Source organism: Vicugna pacos, chromosome 9 (assembly GCF_048564905.1).
Source record: "Vicugna pacos chromosome 9, VicPac4, whole genome shotgun sequence".
NCBI lineage: Eukaryota > Metazoa > Chordata > Mammalia > Artiodactyla > Camelidae > Vicugna > Vicugna pacos.
The window spans coordinates 7,120,499-7,147,756 of record NC_132995.1 but is presented as its reverse complement, the minus strand read 5'-3'; the positions used below and the strand labels follow the sequence as shown (position 1 = coordinate 7,147,756).

The window sequence follows — 27,258 nt, the reverse complement described above, 5'->3', positions numbered from 1 at the left end:
CAGCCTGGGCTGGGGAGGCGGCAAGCGAGGCTCAAAGATGGAAAGGGACTTGCACGAGCTCAGCCAGCCAGCCAGTGGGAGGGCATCGCTGTGTGCGTGGCCAGGGGCTCGGGACCACAGCAGGCAAAACGAGAGAGGGGTCAAAGAAAAACCTAACAAGAGCACCTCCACTCGGAGGGACTTCTTCACATGGCTCAGAAAAGCCTGACTTCCACCCAACCCAGTGAGTCCACGGCCCAGAATGTGTTTCTCCTCCCGGAACACTCAGGCACATGCTCCGCGGGAGAAGTCGGAGGAAATTCACGGCAGCACCGTGACCCCTTCGTGACCGGCGCTCACCGTGGGCCCCTGCATGGTGCATTTGCATTCAGGTAGCGGGTTATAGTGAATGAAATCAGAAGGTATCTATGACCCTGACAAAAATCTGCACCCAACCATACGGCATCCCCACCACCCGTCCCTGTGCGGCCTCAGCCTGGGCTCCAGGCTCAGAGTTTCCTCCTGGGGTCCCTCCCTGACAATCCTCCCAGACTGCTCACACCCAGCTCAGGGTCATCCCCCAAATCTGGCTTCCCACTTCACCCTCACCAGGCCAGACCCCTGCGTGCCTCAGCCCCAATAGTCTGTCAGTCCATTACCTCTGGGCTCCACTCTCCTCTCCATCCACATTCCCCTCCCTCCTCTCCACCACCATCTCCTGCTCACGACCCTCCTGTGGCTCCCCAGCACCTCCAGGACAAAGCCCCAGTGCCTCAGCCTGGCATCCCTTTAGCACAGGCCCTCTTCAGCCCCCACCCACGCGCTTACATTCCCCTCTCTGCACAAAGAACCTGTATTCCTTGAATGCACCTCCAGGCCTTGGTGCCACTTGCTGGGAACATCCCCTCTCCCCAGTTTTTCAGATAAATACTTATCCTTCAAAACCAGCCTCAAGCACCACTGCTCCCCGGAAGCCTTTTAAGGATGAATGGATGATGGATGTAGGATGGGTGGTTGGATGGATACGGGACAGACGGACAAGGGAGTGCACAAAGTCTCCGTGGCTCGGCTCCCGGCCTACTCATCACTTCCTCCCAGATCAAGAAGCTGGGGCGGGTGCTCACCAGTCTTGAGCTTCTCCAGCTGCCCTCGAAAGTCCTGGAAGCGGGCCTCCAAGTTCTCGGCCTCCGAGTGTGCCTCGTCCACGCGCTGCTGCAGCTCAGCCCGCTGCTGCTCTCGCTGCGAGCGCTGGTCCTCCCCGCTGCCGCGCCCGCTCACCAAGGCCTCCTGCATCTGCGCGGGCAGAGGCGCGACGCTGCGCCCAGCTCGGGAGGAGCGCTGACGCGGGGAGAGGAGACCGGGAGGCAGGAGGAGCGCGTGGGGCTTGGGGAGGGGGCGGGTTTCGCTCACCAACTTGATCTCCTCCTGCAGGTGCTCCAGCTCCGAGTTCTGCTCATTGATGAAGGTGAACTCCGCGAAGTTCCGCTCCTCCACTGGGGGCGCGTGGGGAAAGGCAGGGTCCAGAGAGACACACGGGGACAGATACACACAGAAAGGCAGAGAAAGAGATGTTGAGAAAGATGTCAAAGACAGAGAGAGAGAGAGGGAGGGAGAAGGAGAGGCAGAGAAAGGCACAGGGGGGACAGAGAAATAGAGCCACTCAGAGCGAGAGAGGGAGGGACAGAGAAAGTGCCAGAAATACCAACAAAGCCACAGAGAAGGAGAGAAGCGAGGGAAAGAAAACGGTAAGGGTGGGTAAAGAGAGAACAGGACAGCAACAGGGACACGGAGAGAGAAACACAGAAGGAGAGGGGAAGGTTTGGAAGGTGACCGGCAGCCCCAGATGAGGGCGGCGGAGGAGGGAGGAACCGGGAAGGCAAGATGCGGAGGCGGGAAGGCAGACACGCCAGTGAAATTCGACAGAAAGAAAAAGGCGGAGACACACTCCTTGAGGACAGAGAGAGGCCGACAGGTGGAGACCAACACAGCAGGAAGGTGTCAGAAGGCCCGAGACAGGGGCGGGAGAGATTGGGGAGGAGGTGATACTCGCACACGCGGAGGGGAGGGGAGACAGGACCAGAGGCAGGGCGGACCACATCAGGCGAGGAGGGCGGAGCGGACTCCAGCGCAGGTGGAGTCCCCAGGGCCGAAGCGGAGGCCCTCGTTGACCGTGACCGAGCCCAGTGCGCACTGGACTCCGGGGAGAGTTGGGGGCCTCCCCCTCCGTGCCCCACCACTTTCCGCCCCAGCTACTCACACTCCAGGTACTTCTCCACCAGCACGTCCGGATCGCTCTCCCCGGTCAGCTGGGAGAGTCTTTTCAAGGCGTCCTCGTAGCGAAGCACCAGCTTCTCCTGGGAGGTCTTCCGGTAGCCTTCGGCCACCTCCCAGGCTGGGGAGGACAGGGCGCTGCGGAAGGCGTCCGGGGCGGCCGCCAGCCCGGGAGGCCCGGGGCCGCGCAGACCCCGCCCCTTCCAGCTCCGCCCCCTTCGCCGCCGGCCGGGGCCCCGCTCCGCCCGCTGGGAGACGCGGAGCGCGCAGCCCTGCCTCTCCCGCCGCGGCCTGCGCGAGGCGGAGGTCGCGCGGCCCAGGCCTCACCCCGCTTCTCGCGCTTCTCCACGATGGCAGGATCCAGCTGCCGGTCTCCGTTCTTGAGCTTGAGGAAGCAGTGCAGCTGCTCCAAGCGACCTATCTGCCGCTGCAAGAGCTGCACCTCCGTCTCGTTCTGGGCCACCTCCTTCTCCGCCCTCTCCCGCAGCATGCCTATCTTGGTCTTCGCCTCCTCCCTGGGAGGGATGGTGGGTTAGAGCGAGGCCAGGGAGATTGGAGGTTGGATTTGGGGTCAACCAGGAGCCTAGGGAGGGGCGGGGTCATCCAGGGGTCATTGGAAGGGTGGGGTCAGCCTGGGGTCACACAAGCAGAAAGAGTCAGGTTGCAGTTTCTCTGAGGTCACAAAAGGCAGAAAATTCTCTAGGTTCCTAGAGGTGGGTCAGGATGGGGTGAGGGAACAGAGTCAGGGCTGAGGGGAGACGGGGTGATAGGTCATGTAAGGGACTGATGGTCTTGCCCACAAAGGGGGCACTGCTGCAGTGCCCGGGGCACTGGGGAAGCCTGGGCATTCTTATGTGACTTGTGGAACAGGAGGCAGGATGGTAATGATGGCACAGGTAGAGTATACTCAGACCCCCGAGGTAGCCCCAGGTGATAAGGTAATTGTGCCGGAGTTTGGGGCAGTGTGCTTGGGAAGGTAAGAGGCTTGGACCATTAAGTAGGGCACGTAGATGACATCACTGGCACTTGGGCACATGCCCTGTTAGGGGACTAGGGACATCCGAGAAGCCTCACTCACTGAAACTCCACTGGCCTGATCCACTGAAGATGGAGCTTTTAAGCTTTTAAATGTCGTGCAGTCAACTGTGAACTCAGAATGCCTCAAGGCTACTTCACAAGTGGGGGCGGGGGGGTCATTCAGTTGGGAGAACAGCAGACCAGTCCCCTCAGGTCCCTGCCCATGGACCATCCCAGTCCCCCTCCACACCTTTGCCAACCTTGGTTGCCTCCACTCAGATCACTAGCATCCTTCTCTATTCAGGTTCCTCTGAGGCTCACTCAGGTCAATCCTCCTGGGTGGGAGGCCTCCCTGGCACCCACCAGCCCCAGTCCCCAGCGACCCCTCCAGCCTCTGATGGCAGCCCCTGAGAGACTGGGACTCACAGTTCTTTCTGTGCCTTGGGATCCATGCCAACAGAGGGGCAGGGAAGAGGGGACCCAACTTCCTGAGAGCCATGCCCTACAGTGGGCCATGAATCCCCACAGCGGCCCTTGAGGTAGCTACCATTATTACTGCCATGTCACAGTGCAGGAAACTGAGGCTCGGAGAGGGGAAAACACCTGCCTAGGTCATCCAGCAAGGAAGCACTCAAGGAGAGGGACTTTGCCCAAAGAGCTGGGAAATCAGAGGGAGAGAAATGGGCACCTTATGAAAAAAAAAAAAAAGTAGGTCCTGGTGATCTATTTCTTGAGTTTGGAAACTTCCCATCACTAAGAAAAGGCACATCCTGAGTTACCCAGGCCTCCACCCCAGGATGCACCCCAGGGCCCTACCTGACAGTGTAGGCAGAGGTGGAGGAGACCATGAGGGTGCTGACCGTGTCCCGCAGGAGCTGGATTTCCTGCCAAGAGAACAAAACAGATGCCACTTGGAACATCTTCATCACTGGAGGGCTTTCCTTGAGGCCTCGCCTTTCCCCAGTAAGAAGTGGGGCTCCTGTGCCTTCGAAACATGGACCTTCCCTAATTAGTGGCAACCCTTGAAAGGGGCTTTAAAGAGGTCCTTCCAAGTGAAAGGAAAGCCAGACTGATGAGCAGGAGTCCAGTGAAACATCCAACCCAGTATATTCCTAAGAGCGCCAACCTAACTTTGGGGGAGGGGTCAGAAATTTGTGTGAATTTCATAATGGTGACCACGCTGATCTGTATGCTAGTTCTACGGAAGTGTCTTTGCAGAGTTATGGGTAAAAGGGTTCTTTCAGAAGAAAGAAGGGAGAAAGTTATATATATATATAATATATAATTATATATATAATATGTAAATAAATATATATGTATAAATAAAATACGTTATGTACTATATATTTTATATATATATATAAGGGGTATATGTGTATTAATGTATATACACATATATATACACAGATACATATAAAATGTATGTGTATTAGTGTAATGTACATATACATATATATGTGCATATAAGTACGCAAGCACACACACTTTTGCAACAAGAAATCCAGGATAAATACTCAGAAACTATGGGAGCTAAATGGGAACCAAATGGAAGAAATGATGAGGAAATGATGTTTCTACCATTTGGAATAGTTTTGATTCAGGACCACTATTAATGGTTTACCAATTCATAAAGAAAATTAAATCAACAAAGACAAGGGAAGGAAGTAAATGAACCTAACTGTATTTCAAATAAACATAACCACAAAGAAGACAAAAAAATAGGAACTGGGAGGAGGGTGTAGCTCAAGTGGTAGAGCACATGCTTAGCATGCATGAGGTCCTGGATTCAATCCCCAGAACCTCCATGCAAATAAATAAACTTAATTATCCCCCCCCAAAAAAACAATAAAAATTTAAAAATAGGAACAAATCCCAGTGACTTCTGAATACAATTTGAAGATAGATAGATAGATAGATAGATAGATAGATAGATAGACAGACAGACAGACAGACAGATAGTAGATAGTAGATACCCACACCTCAGAGGACAAAACAATCTGCAAACAAATCATGAACTCCGTTTCTAGGTTCGGGGGGTGGTAGTACAGCTGTAGCAATTCTGAACCTCTCATGGGTTTTGAGGACTGAGCAAATGAGTACGTGCATCAATGCTGTTGGGAGTCAGAGTTCCCCCAAGGGGATAAAAGAAAGATAAAATGGTGAATGTTCGGGAATAACCCAGTGCTGCTGGATTGGAATGAGAAGTACCAACATGAAGTCATGATTTTAAACTATCTGTTTCCTAGCTCTCTCCAGAGAAGGGGCGTCGCAACAACACCCCCATGGCAATGAGGACTCTTACTGCCTGTAGCTTGGTTTCTCACCACCAATCCACACTAGGAAGAACCAGGACTCCTTGGATAAATGCTAACTCGGGTGTTGAGGCAGAACAAGGACAAGATAACCTGAACTATCTTCCTGTGCCAGAAAGTAAGGAAGTGCTCAAAAACAAGCAAGCAAACAAACAAAATGATGGGCTTGTCAAAAGGACACAGAAGCCAGCTTGAGGCGGCTCCCACCAACCAAATCTGGGACAGTTTGAGCATTAAGATGAACAATGATCACTATGGGTTATAACCCATAGAATAAAGTAAGAACCCATGAATGCTTACTGATAATATAAATATACAGGGGAGAATGAGAAGCTCTTCCTTAAGTAAAATGCTATTGCATAAACGAAGGAGAAATGGTCAAGTTAGAAAAATCACCATCTGGCAGCCATTACAGTAATAATTATTCAGGCAAGAATCATTAATGGATGCTGAACACTGGAATTTGACACAACATTGTAAAATGATTATAAATCAATAAAAAATGTTAAAAAAAAAGAATCACTAATGGATGCTAAAATTACTGAGTGACAGGGCGTCAGGGAATAGGATATTTACATAGTCTCAAAAATCTCCCTGGACTTATTCATTACAAAGAGGAAAACTATACTGGAGAAGTACGGCTAACCAAGAGATTGAGGTCAGTGTCGCTGGTTATGGGGCACCTGACATTACATGGCTGATACAATGCCTGCAAACGACACAATACCGCCCAAAATGCACAACCTGAAGCTAATCACGAAGAAAGATCAGATAAACCCATCTGTTATGTTGTAGAGAGACTCACAGCTTGCCCTCTCCCACAAATACACCAAGAATTACATTTAAGACCCATGAATCGCACAGAACACCTACTGAACTCTGGCAGAGCGTCTCTTGCTTCGAAATACAGGATTCTCACAAAATCCGATAAACAACAAATTCATACTGTAGAGCACAGGGCACTATATTCAATATCTTGGAGTAAATTATGGTGAAAACGAACATGAAAACGAATGTATGTATGTTCATGTATGACTGAAGCATTATGCTGTACACCAGAAATTGATACATTATAAACTGACTATACTTCAATAAAAATATTTTTTAAAATAAGAAGAAGAAGAAGGGCCCAGGGACTGTTCCAGATGAACGGAGCCAGGAAAACCAAATGCAGTGTGGGATCCTGCCCTGCAGCCAGGAGCAGGATAATCAAATTAGCTACAAAGGACGTCACTGGGACAATCACAAGATTTAAATATGGACTATTTAGGATTGGAACAACATAAAACATCCTGACTGGGGGAAGGGTGCCGTGTTTACATAAGAAAATGGTCTTGTGCTTAGGAAAGCCACACTGAAGTCCTTAGGAGTGCAATGTCTGCATCATACTCTCAAATGGTTCGGCAGTCATAATAATAAATTATTTTCAGCAAAAATAATTATACAGAGAGAGAGTCAATGTGGTAAATTATCCATCTAAGAGAAGAATATATAGTTAGTTGTACTATTCTTGCACCTTTTCTGCAAATTTGGAATTATTTCAAAGTAAAACTTAGAGAGAGAGAGAGGGAGGGAGGTGGGAGGGAGGTGGAGGGAGAAAGGGAGGGCTCTTCAAAGGACCTCAAAGGTTACTGAGAAACCCATGGAATGTAAATGGTCTGGCCTGCTCCTTGGTTGCCTGGGGTGATAAGGCTCAAAGTGACAACTCTGCTTTCTGCAAATCTAAACGAGGCTGCTTTCTTGTTGGAGGCATCCTGGAACATTCTCCAGGCATCTGCTCCCTGTACTTGAGGCAGGGTGACTCTCGAATCCTCCAAGGGGTCCGGGGCTTCCAGGCCACTGACCTTCTGCAGCTTGTGGTCCACATTGAGATAGCGGTTTCTCTCAATCCTCAGGATATCCAGCTCCTCCCGCAAGGTCGCATTTCGCACCAGCTGGATGTCAAAGCGACAGGTGACCTGGTGGGGTGTGGGAGAAGACGCCAAGAGTCTGTCTAAGGACTGGCCTGCCTCCCTTCGCCACACTCAGCCGAGGAGGAGGTGCTTGTAAGAGATGGGGCCCATTCCCAATTTGGGGACCCTGAGAGCACTGCCACCCCCCGAGGACACCAGCATCAGTCTCTTTTCCTTGGGGACCCTCCATCCCTCCAAGACCTTGTCTCCTGACGCCCCGCAGGGAGCTCTGGGTTTTAGGCCTGCCTGCATCTGGTCCACCATTTCTGAAACTTGACCCCATGATCAGTTCTTCCCCCAGACCCCAGAGTTCACACCTGGAGACATCCAAGAGGCTGACCCTCACCCTGTTCAACTGGTCTTCCAGGACCTTGATCCTTCGCTGGATCTTGCCCTTCTGATCCAGCATGCATCCCGGGGTCCTGACACCTTTACTATGGGCAAAAATCCGGGTCTCCCACTCCTGGATCTGGAGAAAAGAGGGTAGTACCTGTTTGTTGGCTGAATGTGGGAGATTGAGGGACCGAGGGAGGAGGTGAGTGGGAAGGTGAGTAACTGAGTGTGGTGACACCTGCTGTCCCTGTGGCCCCAGCCAACTGTTAAGACCCTTCCTCTGTGATCAGTACCCAACCTCCCGCGTGGATCCGGCTTCCAACCATAACCAGTCGCCCTGCCAACCACAAGACCCAGGTCGAGACCGTTCTTTTAGAGATGAGCGTGTGACCCAAGCTGAGCTAGTGTGAATTCTTCCCTGGTATTTTGGGAGAAAGGCGTGGGCTGGATGGATGGGATGCCACGCCCAGTAGACAAAGTGGAGACGAGGGACCAAGAGATGGTGAGAAGGAGCCCTGATGCCATTAGAGTCCCCAGGGCCACTTACGCCAGGAACCAGCTTCTACCCCACCCTTCTCACTTCTGTATTTGTCTCTAGTTAGACCTCCAAGTAACTTGGAAGCTCCATGAGGGAGGATTTGTGTCCTTTTTGTGCTTGACACAGAGTCGGTGCTCAACACACATGCAGACTAAGTGAATAAGTGAATTGCTTGATACCGTGTTTCTCAATACGTGCGCCATTCCGGGTTGAATTGCACCCCCAAAAAATGCACAGGTTGGAGTGCTAATCCTCAGTACCTCAGAATGTGACCTTATTTGGAGACAGGGTTTTGACAGAAGTCATCAAGTTAAAATGAGGTCATGGGGTTAGGCCCTAATCCTCCATGGCTGGTATCTCTGTGAAAAGGAGAAATTTGCACACACAGATCTGCAGATGGGGAGAATGCCGTGGGAAGAGGAAGGCAGATGTGGAATCTAAAAGATACTACAAACCAGTGAATATAACCAAAAAGCAGCAGACTCACAGATAGAGAACAAGCTAGTGGTGACCAGTGGGAGGGGGCAATTTGGGGCGGGGGAGAGAGAGGTACAAATGACTGGGTGTGAGACAGGCTGTACAACACACGGGGAATAGAGCCAATATTTTGTAATAACTGTAAATGGAATGTAACCTTTAAAAATTGTATTAAAATTTTCTTTAAAAGACAAGAAAAATAAAAAGATGAAGGCAGAAATTGGAAGGAGGCTTCTACAAGCCAAAAAATGCCACAGATGGCCAGGAAACCACCAGAAGCTGGGTGGGAGGGCTGGAATAGATTTTCCCTCACACCCTCAGAAAGGACCAACCCTGCCGACATCATGATTTCGGACTTCTGTCCTCCAGAACTGGGAGACAATACATTTCTGTGGCCCAAGCCACCCCAGGAAATGAATACATGCACCAAGGCTCCCTGGATCTTTGCAGCAAACTCAAACAGGGCACTGCAGGGATATTTTAAAATTTGAGGGAGACATTGGCATTGTCAGACGCCACACGAACTAGGAGCTCAAGGTTGTTCCCAGGTTCGACGTGAGATGGTGCTAGATCCCTGTGGAGAATGTCACTCCTTTTGAAACTGAGTTTTTAGCAGTTGCTGCTATAAAAATCAAACTCCCCAAAATGGTACCATTGGAGGAGATTGGGCAAAGTGTATGTGGAATCTCCCCGGATTACTCCTTCAACTGCATGTGAATCTACAATTACCCCAGCACAATTTTCAAAAAAAAAAAAAAAAAGCAAGTACTGCACAGAAATCGGTGTAGAATGAGAACGGCGAGTCCAAGCTGACTCCAAGGTCTGAAAAGTTGCACGGTGCCCAGCAAGTACAAACATCCCATGTGTAATTGTGGTTTTTAAGAATGAAATACAACTTTTTCAATTTATGTACATTAGTTTTGCAAGGTTCCTAGGTTGTTAAAATGCAAACACTTGCTGGGTTGTCTGGTCCAAACTGTTAGAGCTGTGCACTGCTAAAGAGCAGTGCAATCCTGGAGCCCCCTTGGACAGCTTTTCAGAGCTGGTTGTTATATTTTCAGGAATCACATGAGATAAATTGTTGGTAGCTTGAAATTGACCATTGTATTAGTTTTCCATTTCTGCAGAAAAACTACAGTCATCCTTCAGTAACCAATGGAGATTGGCTCCAGGACTCGCCTCAAATACCAAAATCCAAGGATTCTCAAGTCTCTTATATAAAATGGTGTAGTATTTGCACATAACCTATGCACCTCCTGTATACTTTAAATCATCTCTAGGTTACTTATAATACCTAATACAGTGTAAATACCATGTAAATAGTTGTAAATACACTGTAAGTGCTTTGTAAATAGTCCGTCCTGCAAATTTCAGTTTTGCCTTTTGGAACTTTCTGGATATTTTTTTAATATTTTCTATCTCCGATTGGTTGAATCCACAGATATAGAACCTATAGATATGAAGGGCCAACTTGTTCCACAAACTTGGTGGCTTGAAATAACCCCCATTTATTATCGGGAAGTTTCCACAGATCAGGAATGTGGCACAGGTCAGCCGGATCCTCCGCTCAGGGCTCACAAAGCTGCAGTCAAGGTGGCAGCCAGGACTGAGGTCTCATCGGGGACTCATCATGTGGCTGTTGGCAGAATTCAGTTCCTTGAGGCTGCAGGACTGAAGCTCTCGGCTCCTAGGAGCTCCAGGATATTCCCTGTCACGTGGCACTCCTCCAGGCTCCTGCACGGCAGTCTTATATAGCATAACCCAATCAAGGAGAGGACTAGAAGCTAGTCACAGGTTCCACCCATACGGAGGGGTAGTGGATTCTACCACTGGGGGTCACGTTAGGCTATGTTCACCAGAGCCAAGATCAGAGTATTGATGTTATGAAAATCAGAAGATGCTACTAAATCAGGGCACTTCCCTGCTGCTAACTGCTGGTTTCCCAGCAAGCCTCTGACTCTCTAACTAGACTTTGTTTTCATATGGTGAGGGTAGGAAATTTTTTTTCTCAGCTTTGTTGAGGGGTAAGTGACATGCAATAAAACTGCATGTATTTAAAGTATGCAATTTTGTATGTTTGACGTAATCAAGATAGTGAACATATCAATCATATCAAAAGCCTCCTTGTGCCTCTCTGTCGCTCCTCTCCCCACTTCCTTCCCGCAGCCCCCGCCCCCAGGCAGTCCTCCATGTATTTGCTGTCACTGTAGGTCTGTTTGCATTTTTGAGTTTTATATTAATGGAATCACAAATATACACTCTTTTTTTGAAGGAAAGGGTTTGGCTTCTTTCACTCATAACAATTATTCTGAGCTTCATCCACATCATTGGGTGTATCAACAGCCCATTCCTTTTTATTGCTGAGTAGTGTTCCATTGCATGGATGTGCCACAATTTGTTTATCCATTCACCAGTGGGTGGACCCTTGGATTGTTTCTGTTCTGAATTTTACAAACAAAGCTGTTATGAATATTCATGGACAATTTGTTGTATAAACATGTGCTTTCTTTTCTCCTGGGTAAACACCTAGGAGTGAAAATGTCTGAATCATATGGTAGGGGGACATTTCATTTTTTAGTAATGGCCAAACTGTTTTCCAAAGTGGTTGTACCACTGATGTTCCCACTAGCAGGGTGTGAGAGTTCTGGTTTCTCCACATCTTCACCAACACTTGGCATGGTCAACCTCTTAAATCTGAGCCATTCTAAGAAGTGTATAGAAGTACCTTGTGATTTTAATTTGATTCTCCTGGTGACTAATACTGCTGAGCATGTTTCATGTGCTACTGCCATCTTACATATATTTGGTGAAGTGTTTGCTCAAGTCTTTTTCCTATTAGGTCATTTTTTTTTTCTCATTGAGTTTAAAACTTCTTAACATATTCTGGGGTTTCTTTGTTAGATTTAGGCTTTGTAAATATTGTCTCCCAAAATGAGGCTGGTCTTTTCATTCTCTAAACAATATCTTTCAAAGAGGAGAAGTTTTTAAATTTTACAGAATCCAGTTTATCAATTTGTCCTTGCCAGGATCATGGTTTTGGTGCCGCACCTAAGAAACCTTAGCCTAACCCAAGCTACAAAGATATTCTTTTCTTCTATGCTTCTCTCTAGAAGTTTTAGAGCTTTAGGTTTTGCATTTAGGTCTATGATGTTTTACACCTTTTTTTCCTTTAAAAAAATGTTATTGTGCACAGAAAAGTGCATCTATCAGGTAGGTACAGTTTATCATATATCTTAAAAGTGAACATGTTTGAACCACCACCCAGGTCAACAACTAGAATACTGACAGCACTGCATATGTCTCCCTCTCATCACTACCAACTTCCCCTCCATACAGGTACCACTCTCCTGCCTGTGTTAGTCCCCACTGCTGCTGTAACAAAAGACCACAAATTTACTGCCTTAAGAGAAAATAAATTTACAATCTTACAGTTCTGGAGGTCAGAAGTCAGAAGTCATTTCACTGGGTGTCAGCCAGACCGCATTCCTCCTGGAGTGTCCAGAGGAAAATTCATTCCTTGCCTTTTCTAGTTTCTAGATGTTGGAGTCCTTGACTTGTGGCCACTCCAACCTCTGCTTCTGTTGTTACATCTTCTCGCTCCGTAATCACATCATCTTCTCTGAGTCTGACCTTCTTGCCCTCTCTTACAAGGATTCTTGTAAGTACATTGGGCCCATTGAGACAATCCAGGATAGCACACCCATCTCAAAATCTGCAATCACATCCGCAAGGTCTCTTGCCATGTAAAGTAACGTGCTCACAGGTTCCAGAGATGAGGACACAGACATCTTTGGCGAGTCATTAATCTGTTTGCCATACTTCCTCAAGAGAAGTTCTTTTCTTTACCGTTTTATCACCCATGTATAAACCCCCTAAATGAAAGTTTGTCTTGGCCTGATTTTGAATTTTATATAAATGAAATAATGCTGCCTGTATATTTTATGTCTTGCTTCCTTCAAATGTTTGTGAGATTCATCCATGCTTCTGTAATTGTAATTTTTATTGCTGTATACTCTTTCATTATAAGAACATACCACAATTTATTTAGTCATTCAAATACTGATGGACATTTGGGTTGTTTCCCATTTGGAGCTAGCTAATGTGAATAATACTTTTATCTATGTTCTTTTCATGAATCCTGGTTCCAGGCTATATACTCAGAAGTGGAACCACTGGGTGGGAGGAGGATTTCTGATAAATCTAAACCATTTTCTACTGGGAGATAACTTTGGTTTACTTCCTTTCAACACTGTTTCCATGGAAACATACTGGGTTAAGGTAAATACAGAATGCCAGCTGAGTTCCCAGGCAACGATGTTTATTGTAAAAATGGCCCCGATTGGTGAACCAGATCAGACTGGAAGGGTTGTGAGTGGACCCATAGACCCCAAAAGCCTACATGACCAGGACTGAATAGAAAACTGGCTTTTCTGTAGGGTGTTTTTCTTATAACTGAGTATGTTCCTGGTGGGATCTTAGAAGCTGCCCTCATGATCTGGTACAAGGGGTGGCTCCCACTGTATACAAAGGTGCCCTATGCCCAGGTGGGCAACACCCACCCACCCACCCATGTGGTATCGTCCAACTGAAGATGCTGAGAAACAGGCCTGGGCCACTCAGGGAAGATGTATTTGATGCTGTCGTGCAAAGATGCTGTTGTTTCTTGTCTTCTGTCCTTCAAAGGTAAGTGAACCTCGTGCCAAGGGGTAGTCTATTGAATCCTGTGGCTATGAACGTCAGGTGGAACCCAAGACTGCCTCTGGTGGCCATGTGGAGTGGATGCAACCCTAGATCACTGGGTATGTCTATCTTCAAATTTAATAGATAGTAGAGGAAAAGAAACTTTTCAGAATACTTAAGACAATGTATACTCCCACCAACTGGTGGGGGCTTCTGAACCAACAGTTCATAATAGTTCCCACTGCGCCTTCTCTCCCCAGCATTTGGTATATTTGGACACTAGTTGTTGAAAATCCGGTGAGTGTTTAATGATAGCTCATTGTGGCTTGCATTTGCCTTTCTTTGCTTACTGATGAGTGATAATTCCTACATTTAGTGGACATCTGAATCTCTTATTTAGCAATGTGCCCACTCGAGTCCTTTGACTATTTTAAAATTGAACTGACTCTTTAATGGTTTGTAGACGTTTCTTGTATGTTCTTGACAGTAGCCTTTTGTCAGCTATGTCTTGCAAATAACCTTCCTGTTCTGTGACTTAATTTGCACACTCTTTATGGTTCTTTTGATGAATTAGGAGTTGCTAATTTTAAAGTCATGGAATGTATCAATCCTTTCCTTTAAAAGTGGAAATTTTTCTAACTTATTTAAGAAACCCTTTCCCACGTTCACAAGTTTAGATCTTGGATCCATCTGGAATTAGTTTAGGGTACAGTGAGAAATAAGGGTCTGGCTTCATCTTACAGTGTGGATATCCAATTTTCACAACACCATGATTAGAAAACTCCTTTTCCCATTTCCTGAAGTCATATATCAAGTGTCCTCATATGCATAGGTCTCATTCAGGGCTCTCTGTTCTGCCCCACTGTCCCATTTGATTAGCCCTGCACCAATTATGAGAGCTTTATAATAAATCTTGATAATTGAACAAATAAATCTTTCCACAGTGTTCTTCTTCTAAGTAAATCTTAGTCATCTTGTTCATTGCACTGCTGTAGAAACCTTAGAATACGTTTGTCCAGTTCATCTATTAAAAATAAAAAACTTTTAGTATTTTGATTGGGATTACATTGATTCTAGAAATCAATTTGGAGACCTGACATTTTACAACACTAACTCTTCCAATCCATGAATAGGGTATATTTCTACATTTATTAAATTCTTCCTTAATATCCCTCAATAAACTTTTACAATTTACTCCATAGAGGTCTTGCACACTTTTCGATAGACTTCTTCTTAGGTACTTCTTTTGGCTATTATAAATTTGTCTTATATTATTTTCTAATAGTTATTGCTAATATAAGGAAATATCATTAACTTTGTATCCAGCCACATTGTTAAAACACGTTGTTAATTATAAGTTAGCTTTAGATTCTTTTGGATCTTTTATGTACGCAAATATATCATCTACAAATACTGACCATTTCATTTCTTCCTTTCCAGTCTTTCTTTTTCTTTTCTTGTCTTTAAATTGCTTTGTTTTTCTTTTCCTTGCCATATTGCTCAAGATAGGACCTCCAGTACAATGTTAAATAGAAGTAGTTGTACCTGACATCTTCATATTGCTACTGATCTCAAGAAGAATTTTTTTTCATGTTTCACTAACAAATATGATGTTTGCTGTACATGTTTTTTTAAAACTTTTGTTATTGAGATACAGTCATTTTACAATGTTGTGTCTGCTGTAGATGTTTTGTAGTTGCCCTTTTATCAAATTTGGGAAATTTCCTTTTATTCCTGGCTTTCTAAGAGTTTTTAACGTAAATAGATGCTGAATTTTATCAAAAATGTTTGTATCTGCATAAATTGTTGCCGTGAACTGGCACAAGTCCAAGGACTGTCTGTCCATCAGTCTCTGAGTGATAGGTTCAGAAAATGAAAGTAAGCATTTAGAAACAGCGTTCTTGGGTGCTGTTGAATCACATAGCAAGTCACACAAGACACAAGCCTTACAAAGGTACCAGACAGTAACAGATTGGAAGTTTTAAAAGTTGATCCTTCAACACATATGGTTTGAGAAACACTATGGCTAACTTTACATTTTTCTTTGCCAGAAAATATGTATTCTGCTTTGTCATTCTTGGATGATATTTTCACTGGGTATAGATTTTTAAGTTGATAAATTTTTCTCTTAGGACAGTCAAGTTTTAATGTCACGCACTATTTTCTAACTTCTAATGTTTCTTTTGAGAAATCAGCTGTCAGTCTAACTGTGGCTCCTTTGAAAGTAATGCTTTTTAAATTTTTCTGGCTCCTTTTTTTAATTTCCCTATGTCCTGTGTAAGTGTGGCTTTTTTATTCATCCTGTTTTGGAATCTAAGGCATCCTTGAATCTGTGGATTTGGTCTTCCACTGGCTCTTGAAAGTTCTCAAGTGTTATCCTGTCACACACTACATCTGTCCCATTCTCTTTCTGTTCTGAAACGTTTGTTACTCATCTATTAAACCTTCTCACTAGGTCTGCCATTCTCTTAACCACCCGTCCATCTTTTTGTCTCTCTGTGTGAGATTCTGGATGATTTCTTCTGAGCAAATCCTTTTTTCAGCTTTCATTGGCTTACTGTCTGTCTCCCCAGTAGAATGTCAACTGCTCTCATGCAGTATGTTTCGGTCACTGTTGATTTCAGCACCTAGAGCAGCACTTGGCACTCAACAAAATTTGTTGAATGAATGAATATCACCAGACAGCTACATCCTTTCTTGACCTCATGAGGAAATTTACATAGCTGTATTCTGAGGACCCCACCTGACCTACAATTCTCCATAATCAGGTTTCTTAGATGGAGTCAAGATAATAAAATCATCCCACTTGGACCTGTCTCTGGTGAGTTTCCATCCAAGACTAAAGAAAAACCACCTCAAGCAGCCAACACCCACTAAGCCACTGTACTACCATGAAACAGCCAAAATTCTGACATGTGTGACTCAGACAGAATTCAGCTTACAAAATGTGGCTCGAGGTGATATTGATTGCTGAACAAACAGACTGACTGAAAGTCACATGTAATAAAACTACAGAACATGTGGTAGAACAGAAAAATATTCCCCTCCTCCTGCCCAGATGTCCACATCAGAATCCCTGGAACCTGTGAACGTGTGGCCTTCAATGGCAAAAAGGACTTCACAGATGTGATAAAGCCAAGGATCTTGAGCGGGGGAGATTATCCTGGATTGTCTGGGTGAGCCCAGTATCATAACAGAGGTTCTTATAAGTGAAAAAGGGAGGCGGGAGAGTCAGATTCAGAGAAGAGATGATAAAGGCATCAGAGTGATGCAGGATGAGTCGCTGCTCGCTAGAAGACACAGAAAGGAGCCATAAACCAAGGAACGCAGGCAGCTTCCAGAAGCTGGAAAAGGCCAGGAAAATAATTCTCCCCTGAAGCCTCCTGAAGGAACACAGTCCTGCTGACACCTTGATTTTAGTCCAGTGAGACCCCCACCTTCAGACTTCTGTCCTCCTGCACTGCAGGATCATTAATTTGTATTATTTTAAGCCAGCAAGTTTGTGGTAATTTCTTCTAGCAGCAATAGCAAACTAATATGGACCACCAACATAACTAACTTTCAGACCCCTCTGTGTGATCCAGCAGTGTGCAAGGAAGCTTTTGGTCTAGGCAAGCTACTTTTTGAAATGAAGAGTAGACCAGAAAATAGCAGGATGGAGCCCACACAGAAAAAAGTAAGTATCATTTGGGGAAACTTTTGTTTCAGATATATATGTGTGTGTGCATCCATTTGCATCTGTATGTGTATGCACTGTGTCAGGATGACTCATGGTCCTAAAAACTGAGAACACTGGGCCTAGAAAAGTCAAGGTTTCCAAGGTCAGATAACAAGGTCTGCTGCATTATCAGCATCCTCTTTTTGTAGATGAAGAAACTCGGGCCCAGAGAGGTAAAGACTTGGCCATCATGGCACAGCTCTGATGTAGCAGGACCAGGATTCTCATGCAGGCTTCACTGATTCCAGAAAGTGAATCTTTTTCTCCTAACAGTACCAGCTCCATTTTTGAATATGCAAGACTGTGCTAAGCACTAAATACTCATATTCCTACCAGAGTCTGAGCACAGCTCCCCCAGGTGGATACTTTCAGTAACCCCACTTTTCGGATGAGGAAGTGAAGGCTCAAAGAGGTTCTGACACTTGCCCCTAAGTAGGAATTACAGAGTCTTGACTCAGAACCCACCTGCCTGTCCAGGGCTCTGGTTTGCTCCTGCAGATCCTTGACCTCAGCCTGTACCTGGACCCGGCACTTGAGCAGGTGACCCATGTTCTCCAGCCTTTCACTGTCCCGCAGCCGCTTGACCTGGCTCTGGGCAACGCTGATCTGCACCTTCAGTTTGTCCCGCACCCCCTCCAGGCGCCGGATCTCCTCGCTGCCCAGACAGGGAGAGGGGAAGCCAGAAAGGGGCAGAGCTCAGCATCACTAAAGTCCAGGCAAACTAGGCCTGCCCCCCCGGCTCAGACCCAGGAGTCAGCCCCTCAACCTCCTTAAAAGCCCCCTCCCCAGCTCCAGGGACCCAGGCGCGTGGCTCACAGTTGCTTGTTGATACGCTGGTGGACTTCCTTGCTGTAGGCTCGCCTTTCACCCTCCATCACTTTGCACTGTCGCTGCAGTCTGCTCAGCTCCCAGTCCACTGGGATGGGACCCCGCAAGGGACTCAACAGGAATCCAGGCCCCAGCCCCTCCCTTCCCAGGACCTAGGAATTCTGGCTCCCTTAGGGTCTCACAAACTGCAGCTTAACCTCAGACCCAGGCCCCAACACCACTCTAGGGCTGCATCTCAGGTCCTGTATCCCTCATCCCTTCATACCCCTGTACCCCATGCTGACCTCCACATTTTCCCCCTAAACCCACTCCTACCTCGGGTTTGGGCATACATCTGTTTCCCCACTAGAGGGCACTCCTGGGAGGCCTCACAGTTCTTAGGGACCAGAAGCGCAAGACCTAGAACTTGGCAAAGCTGAGAACAGGTGTAGAGACTCCAAGGGACACCATTCTTGTCCCCTCCCCCCACTTCAGCCCCACCACCCAGCAGTCCTCAGACCCATCCTCCCACCTCCTCACTCCCAGCCCATCCCCTTGGCTCAGGCCTCATCCTCCCTAGCCTGGACCATCACCCAGCCTCTTCCCCAACCTCCTGGCCTCTCCTCGTGGCCCCAGAGAGTCCTTGCTACACCCAGATCTGACCCTGTCACAGGCATCCCATGGTGCTCCAGCACCATCCCCAGGGCAAAGTCCCAGCCCCTCAGCCTGGCATTCAAGGCCCCACAAGACCTGACCCTACCCACCTCTCCAGACTTGTCCACCAGCTCTCCATCTCCCACAGCCCAGTGGTTCTCAACCAGGAGCAATTCTGCCCTTTAAGGACATCTGGTAATGTCTGGAGGCATTTTTGATTGTTACGATGTGGGGGCAGGTTGGGGGTGTTACTGACATGTAGTGGGTAGTGGCCAGGGATGGTTAAGCATCCTCCAACTCACAGAATTATCAGACCCCAAGTGTCAACGGTATGGAAGTTGAGAAATCCTGCCCCAGCCACATGCTGTTCTCTCAGCAGAAACACTTCCCTTCCTTCTCCTGTTGGTAATTCCTGGGAGGAGTTCTGGGCCCCACGCAAACCTCTCCTGGCCATTCCTCTCCCCCATCTTGGCCCATCCATCTGCCCACTAGAGGGCTCTTCTGGAATGCCTCCCCCTCCCCAGTGCCCACTGCACAGGGCCTCAAACAGGGGGAAATCAAGGAAAAGAAAGAGTGAAATAAAGAAAGAATGTATGAATTACCCATACCCTCCAGGAAGGCCTCGCTTCCGTCCTCGGAGCGAGTGCTCCCAGCAGAGAGTCCCAAACGCATCTTGGCCAAAGAGTGTGGGGCTCCTGTGGGGGCAACGCAGGACCCCTTCAGATAGAGAGCAGGAGAGGGCTAGGAGGAGAGCGGCAACGAACAGTGAGAGGCTAGGAGTTAGAAGAGGGTGACTCCGGAACCAGCTCTGGCCTCTCTTTGAGTCTCAATTCCTCTGGTGAGTTGGAGGGGGACACTCTCAGGCCTCTCCCCACGCCCCTCCCAAACTTCCACCTCTCACATTCTGTCTTGCGTCGCAGCTGTGACTCTGGCGCGGGGGACAGGTATATCCTCTAGGCTCTCGGTATCTCCGAGGCGGGGCTGTTTGGGGAAGGGATCACAGAAGAGGGGGAACCTCTGGCCAGCTGAGGAGAGCGAGGCCCGATCCCTACCTGCTGGAGTGCTTGACCTGTCTTTGGCGCTCCAAGCTCACTGTTGTGGTCTGGTTACTGGGGAGATAAGGGGCCAATGAGGCCTCAGGACAGAGGCTGGGGAGGGACCAAGGCCGCCGAGGAAAGCAGTGGGAGGGGAGGTTAGGGAGGAGGGACCAAGGAGGCCGAGAGTAGACCTGCGGGGATCTCGGATACTGTGACTAGATGAGCAAGAGAAGCTCTGTGAGGGGCGGGGCTAGAGGGCTGCGGGGGGCGGGGCTGCGGGGGTAGGAGGGCCTTCAGGGCGGGGCTGTAGGCCTTGCTAGGGGCGGAGCTGTAGAGGACTATGACGGGCGGAGCTGAAAGTGCTCATGAGGGACTGGGTGGGCCTGCGGAGTGCGGGGGCTTCAAGGCTTATGAGGGAAGAGCTCGGAGATTTGCAAAGGGCAGAGCTGGAGTGTCCGAGAGGGTTGGGGTTGGGGGCCCTAGCGAAGCCCTGGACCCTGATACCCGTCCAGGGCGGGGCTTCGGAGCCTTGAAAGGGGAGGGGCACGGATACATGTAAAGGGCGGGTCTGCGGACTTTATGAGGGGTGGGGCTTCAGGGTCTGGTGAGGGGCGTGGTTGGAAGAACACGTGAGGACCCTGCTAGGAGGGCGCTGGAAGGACGCGGATTCTCCAGACTTGTGGGACCGGGGCTAATTAGGAGGCACTCAAGCCCTGAGAGCCTGGGGAAGGAGGTCAAGATGGTCTATTTGGGGAGCACGGGGTTGTGAGGGGAGAGCTGTGTGTTTCCAGGTGGGGGAAGCAGTATGTGAAAGAGCCCGTGGAGACAGGGCTGGGAGGGAACCGTCTGCAAGACTCTGGAACTGGGCCGAGGTCCTTTGGGACGGGGCGCGAGAACTGCTTGTCTTAAGCTGACTAAGACCGCGTTATTTTGAGGATTCATTAGCAGGGAGGCGGTGACGATGCCGGGAATTGTCGGGGGAGGCGCTCACCACTGCCTCAGGTCCTCCAAGCGGCTCATGACGCATGCGCGGCCAACGGCCTCTGAAGAGGCGGCCAAAAACCCTCAGCCGCCTGAGGTCCGCGCACTGAGGCGGAAGTGGGCGTGGTCTAGGGCCCTCCGTACCGCCCTCGCTCTCCGGCCACGCCCTTCGTTGCCACACCCCCTGGCTCTGCAGGGCACGCCCCCTTGACGGCGGGCTGCTGCCCACGTGGGCCTCCACGGAGCGGGCTAGCAGTAGGCAGCGTTCCCTGCAGGCTGGGTGTGTCCGACGCCTGCGGTTTCCTGTGGGAGGAAGCGGCCCGCGGGCGCTCAGCTCGTAGTTTAGGAGGCCCAGGAAGGGGAGATACCGCCACAGCCCTCTGGTCCCTTGAATTCTCACCTTTCTACAGGGCCCTAGCATGGGGGACCGCCCCACCACCACCCCTCACCGGAACATCCCCAGGACACCCAACTCCGGCGCTGATTCCACTCAGGGAACTTAACTGAATCCTAGCCTGTTCTTCGCTTACCCCGCTCAAATTTCCGTCTCCCTCGTCCCTGGTTCCCAGACTCCTCCCAAGACCCAGGTCTGGTCCCCTCTGCCTCCATGAAAAGCATATAATCTCCAGCCCTTCATTTTTTTCCCAGTGACCCAAACTTGCTAACTTACTTGTGGAACTGAGTTCAGACCTCCGGTCTCTGTCCTTCTCAAAAGTGTAAGATGAAGCAACTTACTCCCCACCCCCAGGGATCTTCATTTTGTACTCCCTACTTTTTAGCCTTGAGATCCACTGAGTCCAAGAATTTGCCCTTTCCCCAAATCCTAGAGACCTTTATCTAGAGTCTCCCAGTACTGAATCCACTCAGAGACACAATGTCTTGTATTAATAAGCACATACAACTGTACTTACTGTGTACCAGACACTTCTCTAAGAACTGCTCCATAATTCTTTTACAATATCCCTATTTTACAAATAAACTGGGTCAGATTCATAACTCGTCCCAAATCACAGCTAATGAGTAAAATGGCTTCGAACTGAATCCAGCCAGTGTGTCTAGAGCCTGTGCTATACTGGTACCCCAGCTTCCTGAGCACCCACCCAGTCACTGAACTGCCCTTCCCTCACCGCTTCAGTGAGCCCAAAAGACCAACCACTCTCCCTTCCCCTAGCTCTGGCCCCATCACATACCCAGACATCCCATTGTCCAGTTCCCTTCCCTTTCAGGGACCCCGGATTTCAGTTCTCCAGCTCTTAATTCCACATCAGGACCCCAGACACCTGGTTCCCTGTCCTTCACTTTTCAACAGTACTCAACCCTGCAGAGAGACCTAAGTACATAGTGGTCATCACCCCACACACACACACCCTGATTCAATAACCCAAGAAATAATAATAATAATAACAACAACAACTAACATTAAGTCCTGGTACTGCATTTTTGTTCTTCAATGGCTTCCCACTGCACTTAGAAGAAAACCCAAACTCCTTTTCTAGGCTTCAAGAGCCCTCTTTGGTTTCCCTTCCTACCACTCCTTCTCACGCCCTGTGTTCCAGCCACACTGGCCCCTCTGTCTGCTCCCTGAACAACCTGAGCTTGTTCTCAAAGGCTTGGGCACTACCTCTCCCCTCCCAGCATTCAAATCACTCCTATCTTCAAGTCTCAGCTCAGATGTTACCTCTTCAGAGAGATCTTGCCTGATGACCCTTTCAGAGTAGCCGCCCATCAATTAAAAAAAAAATTTTTTTAAAGAACAGTCTCTAATCATATCAATGTCCCTGTATTTTAGTTCCTTCAAAGCACTTATCACTATCTGAAATTTCTCTTCTTCATTGATGTTTTGTCTTGATTGTCTGGCTGTCTCCCTTGACTAGAAGTTAAATCCACAAGAATAGCAGGGCTTCCCTCTGTTTTCTTCATCATGAACTCCTGGTTCATAAGAGATGGTCAATAAATGATGAAGAAAGGAATGCATGTGTTAGATGTGTCCATGTACTGGTTTTACCTTATTCATTAGAGTAAGTGTCAGAATTGTTATTATCGGTGTTAGTATATTGTCAGGATTATTAGTGTTATTGTACCCACCTCATAGATTAGGAAACTGGGGCTCAGAAGTTGATCAACTTGGTCCAGTTTCCCCAGGCAGGAAATGGAACATTGGGCTTCTTAACTTCCACCTCCTGCCCCCTTCTAGAGTTCTACACTTCTCCATTTCCCATCCCCTGACCACCAGCAGCCCTCAGCCCCACTCCACACCGCAGAAATCTGGCCTCTTCCCTCAGTCTCCCATCCCTCTGAGTATCCGGTCCTAAGCCCCATCAAGGAAAGCAGACAGAGGTCCCAGGACAAGACCCCAAGCAGAGGCCTGAGAATCGGATCATCTCACCGCCGCTGCTGGCCCCACCCGTGGGCCCCAGCTCTGTTCCCTTCCTTCCAAGGGTGGTTCATCTCAACCGCGGGAGGGAGCCCCAGAAGATGCCTGTCTGGGGGTAGTGGGTGGGGGCCCGGAGAATGAGGAAGCCGAGTGCCAGGGCCCTCCCTCTGGCTACAGACCTCAGCTGGGTGCGGTGAGGGTGGGTATAAAAGGGTCAGTATATATTGAAAGGATTAGAGAAATAGAAGCCAGGAGAGTGAGAAGAAGGAGAGGAAGGAGGCGTAAACAGTGAGGACAAGAGAGAGACCAAAGCGGCAGGACAGAGAAAGAGAGAGGGAGAGAGAAAGGGAGAAAGGGTTCCAGGGTTGGAGGGGAGAAAGAGCGAGGGAGGCAGAGGGGAGAGCGAGGGAGGGAGGAAGGCGGCGAGAGAGGCGGGGGCCGAGAGAGGGTGGAAGGAGGGAGAAGGGCGGGGCACAGAGGCCTGAGCGAGGGACCAGACTCCAACTCTGACTTTTTCCGCCGCTCTCGGTAAGTTTCCAATCCGTTATTCGGACTGGGATTTCCTTCTTTACTTGTGTGTGCAGCACTGGAAAGGAGACCCCCAGCCCAGGAGAGACTACCCCTACCCCAGCTCTAAGACCCCTTGACAATCCTTGTAATTTAAGAAGTGATTTCTTCGCACTTGGCGTGGGGACTTGGGAGGGGGTGGGGCTTGGCAAGATTTTAGGGTTTCCAGCAGAGCCCCCTACCCAAAAGATCCCTGCAATTTTTTTCCCACGGCTATCCACTCTCCCCTGAAGACCCTGAGGACAGGATTTTTCGTGCGAACAATCAAAGTCTGGAGACCCTCCAGCACCCCCCCACCCCCACCCTCTCGGGACACTAAAGAGTCATGGGAGGCTGGCTCCTGCTTCTTGGGTCTCTCCCCACCCGCAAGAGATCTTGTCCATTTTCCCCACAAGGTGTCCAGCAGACACTAGTCTGGCGGCAGGGTTGGGTGGGGATCTCGTGGGCATAGGCAAGGGCTGGGGTTTCCCTGGTGCTTGGAGACAGGAGGAGGTGAGATGAGTCACCCGATGACTCACCGGGTCCCCCTTCCTCCCCCCACCTCAGGAGAGGAGTGGGGTGAGTCAAGGATGCCCATCTCTGGGGGCAGCCCCCAGCTTCCGATGAGTCTGAAAGGGTGGCAATATGAATTTTCATATCCTGGCTCATACGTGCCCAGGGACAGGGCTCTGAGATGATGGGAGCCACATTGCTAGTCCTACTCATTCCTGGACCCAAGAGTCTATCTCTTGCCCTCTCCAGTCTCTGGGGAATTCAGGAGCCTGGGCCCCCAGTCCCCTCCTCCTCGAGACCCAGGAGTCTGGTCCCAGCCTCCTTCAGACCAGGAGTCCAGGCCCCTAGCCCTCTTTTTCATTAGACCAGGGAATCTGGACTCAGCCCCCTTCTCTGCCAGGATTCAGGCATCTCACCGGCCCTGTGCCAACTTCTTGAAGTGACCATCCTCTACATTCCCACCCAGGCTTCCACCGCGGCCATGTCGCTCCTCTTACTGGTGGTCTCTGCCCTTCACATCCTTATTCTCATCCTGCTTTTTGTGGCCACTTTGGACAAGGTAAGCCTACTTGGAATCGTGGGGCCTCCTTTTCTGCAAAGATTCTCAACAAGTTCCTCCTCTAAAGTCACTCTGACCCCACCCCCTTTCTCTAGCATTTACCCTTCTGAGCTCTGCCTCCACCCTACCCTTTCCCCTAACAAGACCGCCTCTCCTACTTTCCTCCTAAATCCATTCTTTCTCCAGTCCAGCTCCTTCCTCCTTCAGAGTACCTCACCATTTTCCTAACCCTTCCCAGTCACCCTAACTTTGCCCCTCTTCCTCTGTCCATCTCAGTCCTGGTGGACCCTCCCCGGGAAGGAGTCCCTGAATCTCTGGTATGACTGCACATGGAACAATGACAACAAAACGTGGGCCTGCAGTAACGTCAGCGAGAATGGTGAGGGGTGAGGGGCACTGGGGCTGATCTGCAAAAGGGAGGGGTAACCCCAAGTCTCCTCCTGGGACCAAGGATTGGGGGCCCCCAAAGTTTTGAGTGCATGGGTCTCGGTCTCAATGCTGGGTGACTGAGGCTGATGTATGATGACCCACCTATCTGAATGGTAGGGGGAAATATGCTCATGTTCTAAAGAGGATGGGTTGAAAGCACCCCTCCCTATCACTCAGGAGTGGAGATCGCATGCTATAGGTTTAAGGAATGGGGGAAAAGCTAAGATTCCGAGAAGATAGGATTATGTTTCCACAGTTCTAAGAAGACATGACAGGTGTTCTGAATGGATGGCTGGGACCAATTTGTCCGAGTTCCAATGGGGTGGACCACATTAAGGTTCTAAAGGGATGAGGCTGAATCCTTCCAAGGTTCTAATGAAGCGGGACCAGAAGCTTCTGAGTTCTAAAAGGGCAGAGCTGTCATCTATCAATATTTCTAAGTGAAAGAAGGTGAAAATTATATGCTTTTCCCCTAAAAGCAAAGTAAGAGTTTCTGCTCTTATTTCTATAAAATGTTGTACTTAAGGTATCCAATGCAACAAAGCAAGAAAAAGAAATAAAAGGCATAATGCTGGGAAAGGAAGAAGTAAAAGTTTCTCTATTCCCTGTGGACATGTTTATGTAGAAAATTCTAAAGAATCCGCAAACAGCTTCTAGAACTGATGAGGGAATTTAGGAAAGTTACAGGAATCAAGGTTGACATAAGTGATATTACTTAGTGTCTGAGGTTATATGGCCCTAAATGGAAGAAGGGTTGGAGGGGGGCAATGATGATCAAGCAGGTGGAGCTGGAACTCTGGACCTGTGTGACTTCCACCTCTATTTCCTTTTTGCAGGCTGGCTGAAGGCAGTGCAGATCCTCATGGTGCTTTCCCTCATCCTCTGCTGTCTGTCCTTCATCCTGTTCATGTTCCAACTCTACACCATGCGGCGAGGAGGGCTCTTCTACGCCACTGGCCTCTGCCAGCTTTGCACCAGTGAGCACTGTTCCCTGGGAATTGAAGGGAAGGGAGGGGGGCCTGTGGCGATGCTGGGGGCCCTGAGAATGGACAGCTACTGAAAGAAAACAATTCTCAACAACCCAAGGACCACCTGAAGTGCCTCCCTTAGCTGCCTCTCTGCCCCAGCAACTTACGGGAGTTGTAGTTTTCAGTGACTCGATGGTAGTTTGTGGTGTGTGTGTCTGAGTCATGGGGGAACTGGAACTCAGGGCTTCAAGAAGCCAGGGCTGGGGAAGCAGAAGTGGACAAATAATTTAGATCCCAGAAATGGAGGGGGGCAGCAGGGATAGGTAGCTAATTAATATCCCAGGAGTGAACTCTGAATTATAATAGTAGTGGTCTTATAATGTCAGCCAGCTGCTCTTCCTTGTGGACCTACCGTGTATCACACACCTCAGGGAGGTTTACATACTTTTAAGTTTTTTGATTTCCGGTGCAAAGAGCTAAGTTAATCACAGTCCTCAATTTGGGGGGACGTTACCTTTCTAAGTTTCCTTTTGTTCTGTTAATTCACTACTTCTGTGCTTGGTTTGTAGAAGAGCACTCAAAAATACTCCTTAGTTGTGTGGATAAGTAGATATTATCGTCCCATTTAATGGATGAGTAAAGGGGACGCAAACATATTAACTAATCTGCCCAAGGCCACGCTGCAGTAGCCCCGTTGGACGGCGCTGTGGGTGCGAACCACAGTTCCCAGCAGACAGCGGTGCTGCGCACTCGCCCTCCCGCGGCTTCTTTGCCCCTTGGGTTGTTGGGAAATGCAGTCTTCTTGGGGGTCCTGAGTGACGTGTGGTTCCCGTCTCCCCGCAGGCGTGGCAGTGTTTACCGGGGCGCTGATCTACGCCATTCACGCCAAGGAGATCCTGGCAGAGCGCCCGTCGGGGGGCAGCTTCGGTTACTGCTTCGCCCTGGCCTGGGTGGCCTTCCCCCTCGCCCTGGCCAGCGGCATTATCTACATTCACCTGCGGAAGCGGGAGTGAGGGCCGCGCGTCCCCTCACCTCCGCAGCCGGCTCCCAGCCCCGCAGCCTCTCCCCGAAGCCCCTGCCCTGGCTCCAGAAAATAAAACCGTCTAACCGCCA

The 27,258-nt window shown here is 48.9% G+C and overlaps 2 protein-coding genes across 10 annotated transcripts in view; one reads left to right on the top strand and one right to left on the bottom strand.

Annotated features, from left to right (window-relative positions):
* Positions 1-20,857, bottom strand: part of ODAD1 (outer dynein arm docking complex subunit 1) — a 22,811-nt gene extending 1,954 nt beyond the window's left edge. Inside the window, exons 1-13 of one of the 7 annotated variants that reach the window (XM_072966741.1) lie at positions 20,767-20,857; positions 19,791-19,847; positions 19,347-19,433; positions 18,849-18,940; positions 18,094-18,193; positions 17,743-17,932; positions 7,878-8,000; positions 7,424-7,537; positions 4,084-4,151; positions 2,578-2,765; positions 2,237-2,371; positions 1,390-1,472; positions 1,104-1,272 (exon numbers count right to left, since the gene is read on the bottom strand). In XM_072966741.1, the coding sequence (XP_072822842.1) occupies positions 1,104-1,272; positions 1,390-1,472; positions 2,237-2,371; positions 2,578-2,765; positions 4,084-4,151; positions 7,424-7,537; positions 7,878-8,000; positions 17,743-17,932; positions 18,094-18,152 (1,129 nt within the window). In that variant the 5' untranslated portion in view covers positions 18,153-18,193; positions 18,849-18,940; positions 19,347-19,433; positions 19,791-19,847; positions 20,767-20,857. Of the gene's footprint in view, positions 1-1,103; positions 1,273-1,389; positions 1,473-2,236; positions 2,372-2,577; positions 2,766-4,083; positions 4,152-7,423; positions 7,538-7,877; positions 8,001-12,308; positions 13,024-17,742; positions 17,933-18,093; positions 18,194-18,848; positions 18,941-19,340; positions 19,434-19,790; positions 19,994-20,766 lie in introns of those variants that run through there. The other 6 variants (XM_072966738.1, XM_072966740.1, XM_072966742.1 and 3 more) reach the window with 6 other exon arrangements.
* EMP3 (epithelial membrane protein 3 (MAM blood group)) lies at positions 13,441-27,258 on the top strand. 3 transcript variants are annotated; one of them, XM_072966750.1, is made up of 6 exons: positions 13,441-13,562; positions 17,144-17,235; positions 24,656-24,748; positions 25,025-25,127; positions 26,014-26,154; positions 26,989-27,258. In XM_072966750.1, the coding sequence occupies exons 1-6, from the start codon at positions 13,505-13,507 to the stop codon at positions 27,156-27,158; spliced, it is 657 nt and encodes a 218-aa protein (XP_072822851.1). In that variant the 5' UTR covers positions 13,441-13,504; the 3' UTR covers positions 27,159-27,258. The 3 variants fall into 3 exon arrangements, with proteins under 3 accessions (XP_072822851.1, XP_006208567.1, XP_006208568.1); XM_006208505.4 differs by lacking the exons at positions 13,441-13,562; positions 17,144-17,235 and adding an exon at positions 23,114-23,658; XM_006208506.4 differs by lacking the exons at positions 13,441-13,562; positions 17,144-17,235 and adding an exon at positions 23,114-23,658 and having other exon boundaries at positions 24,590-24,748.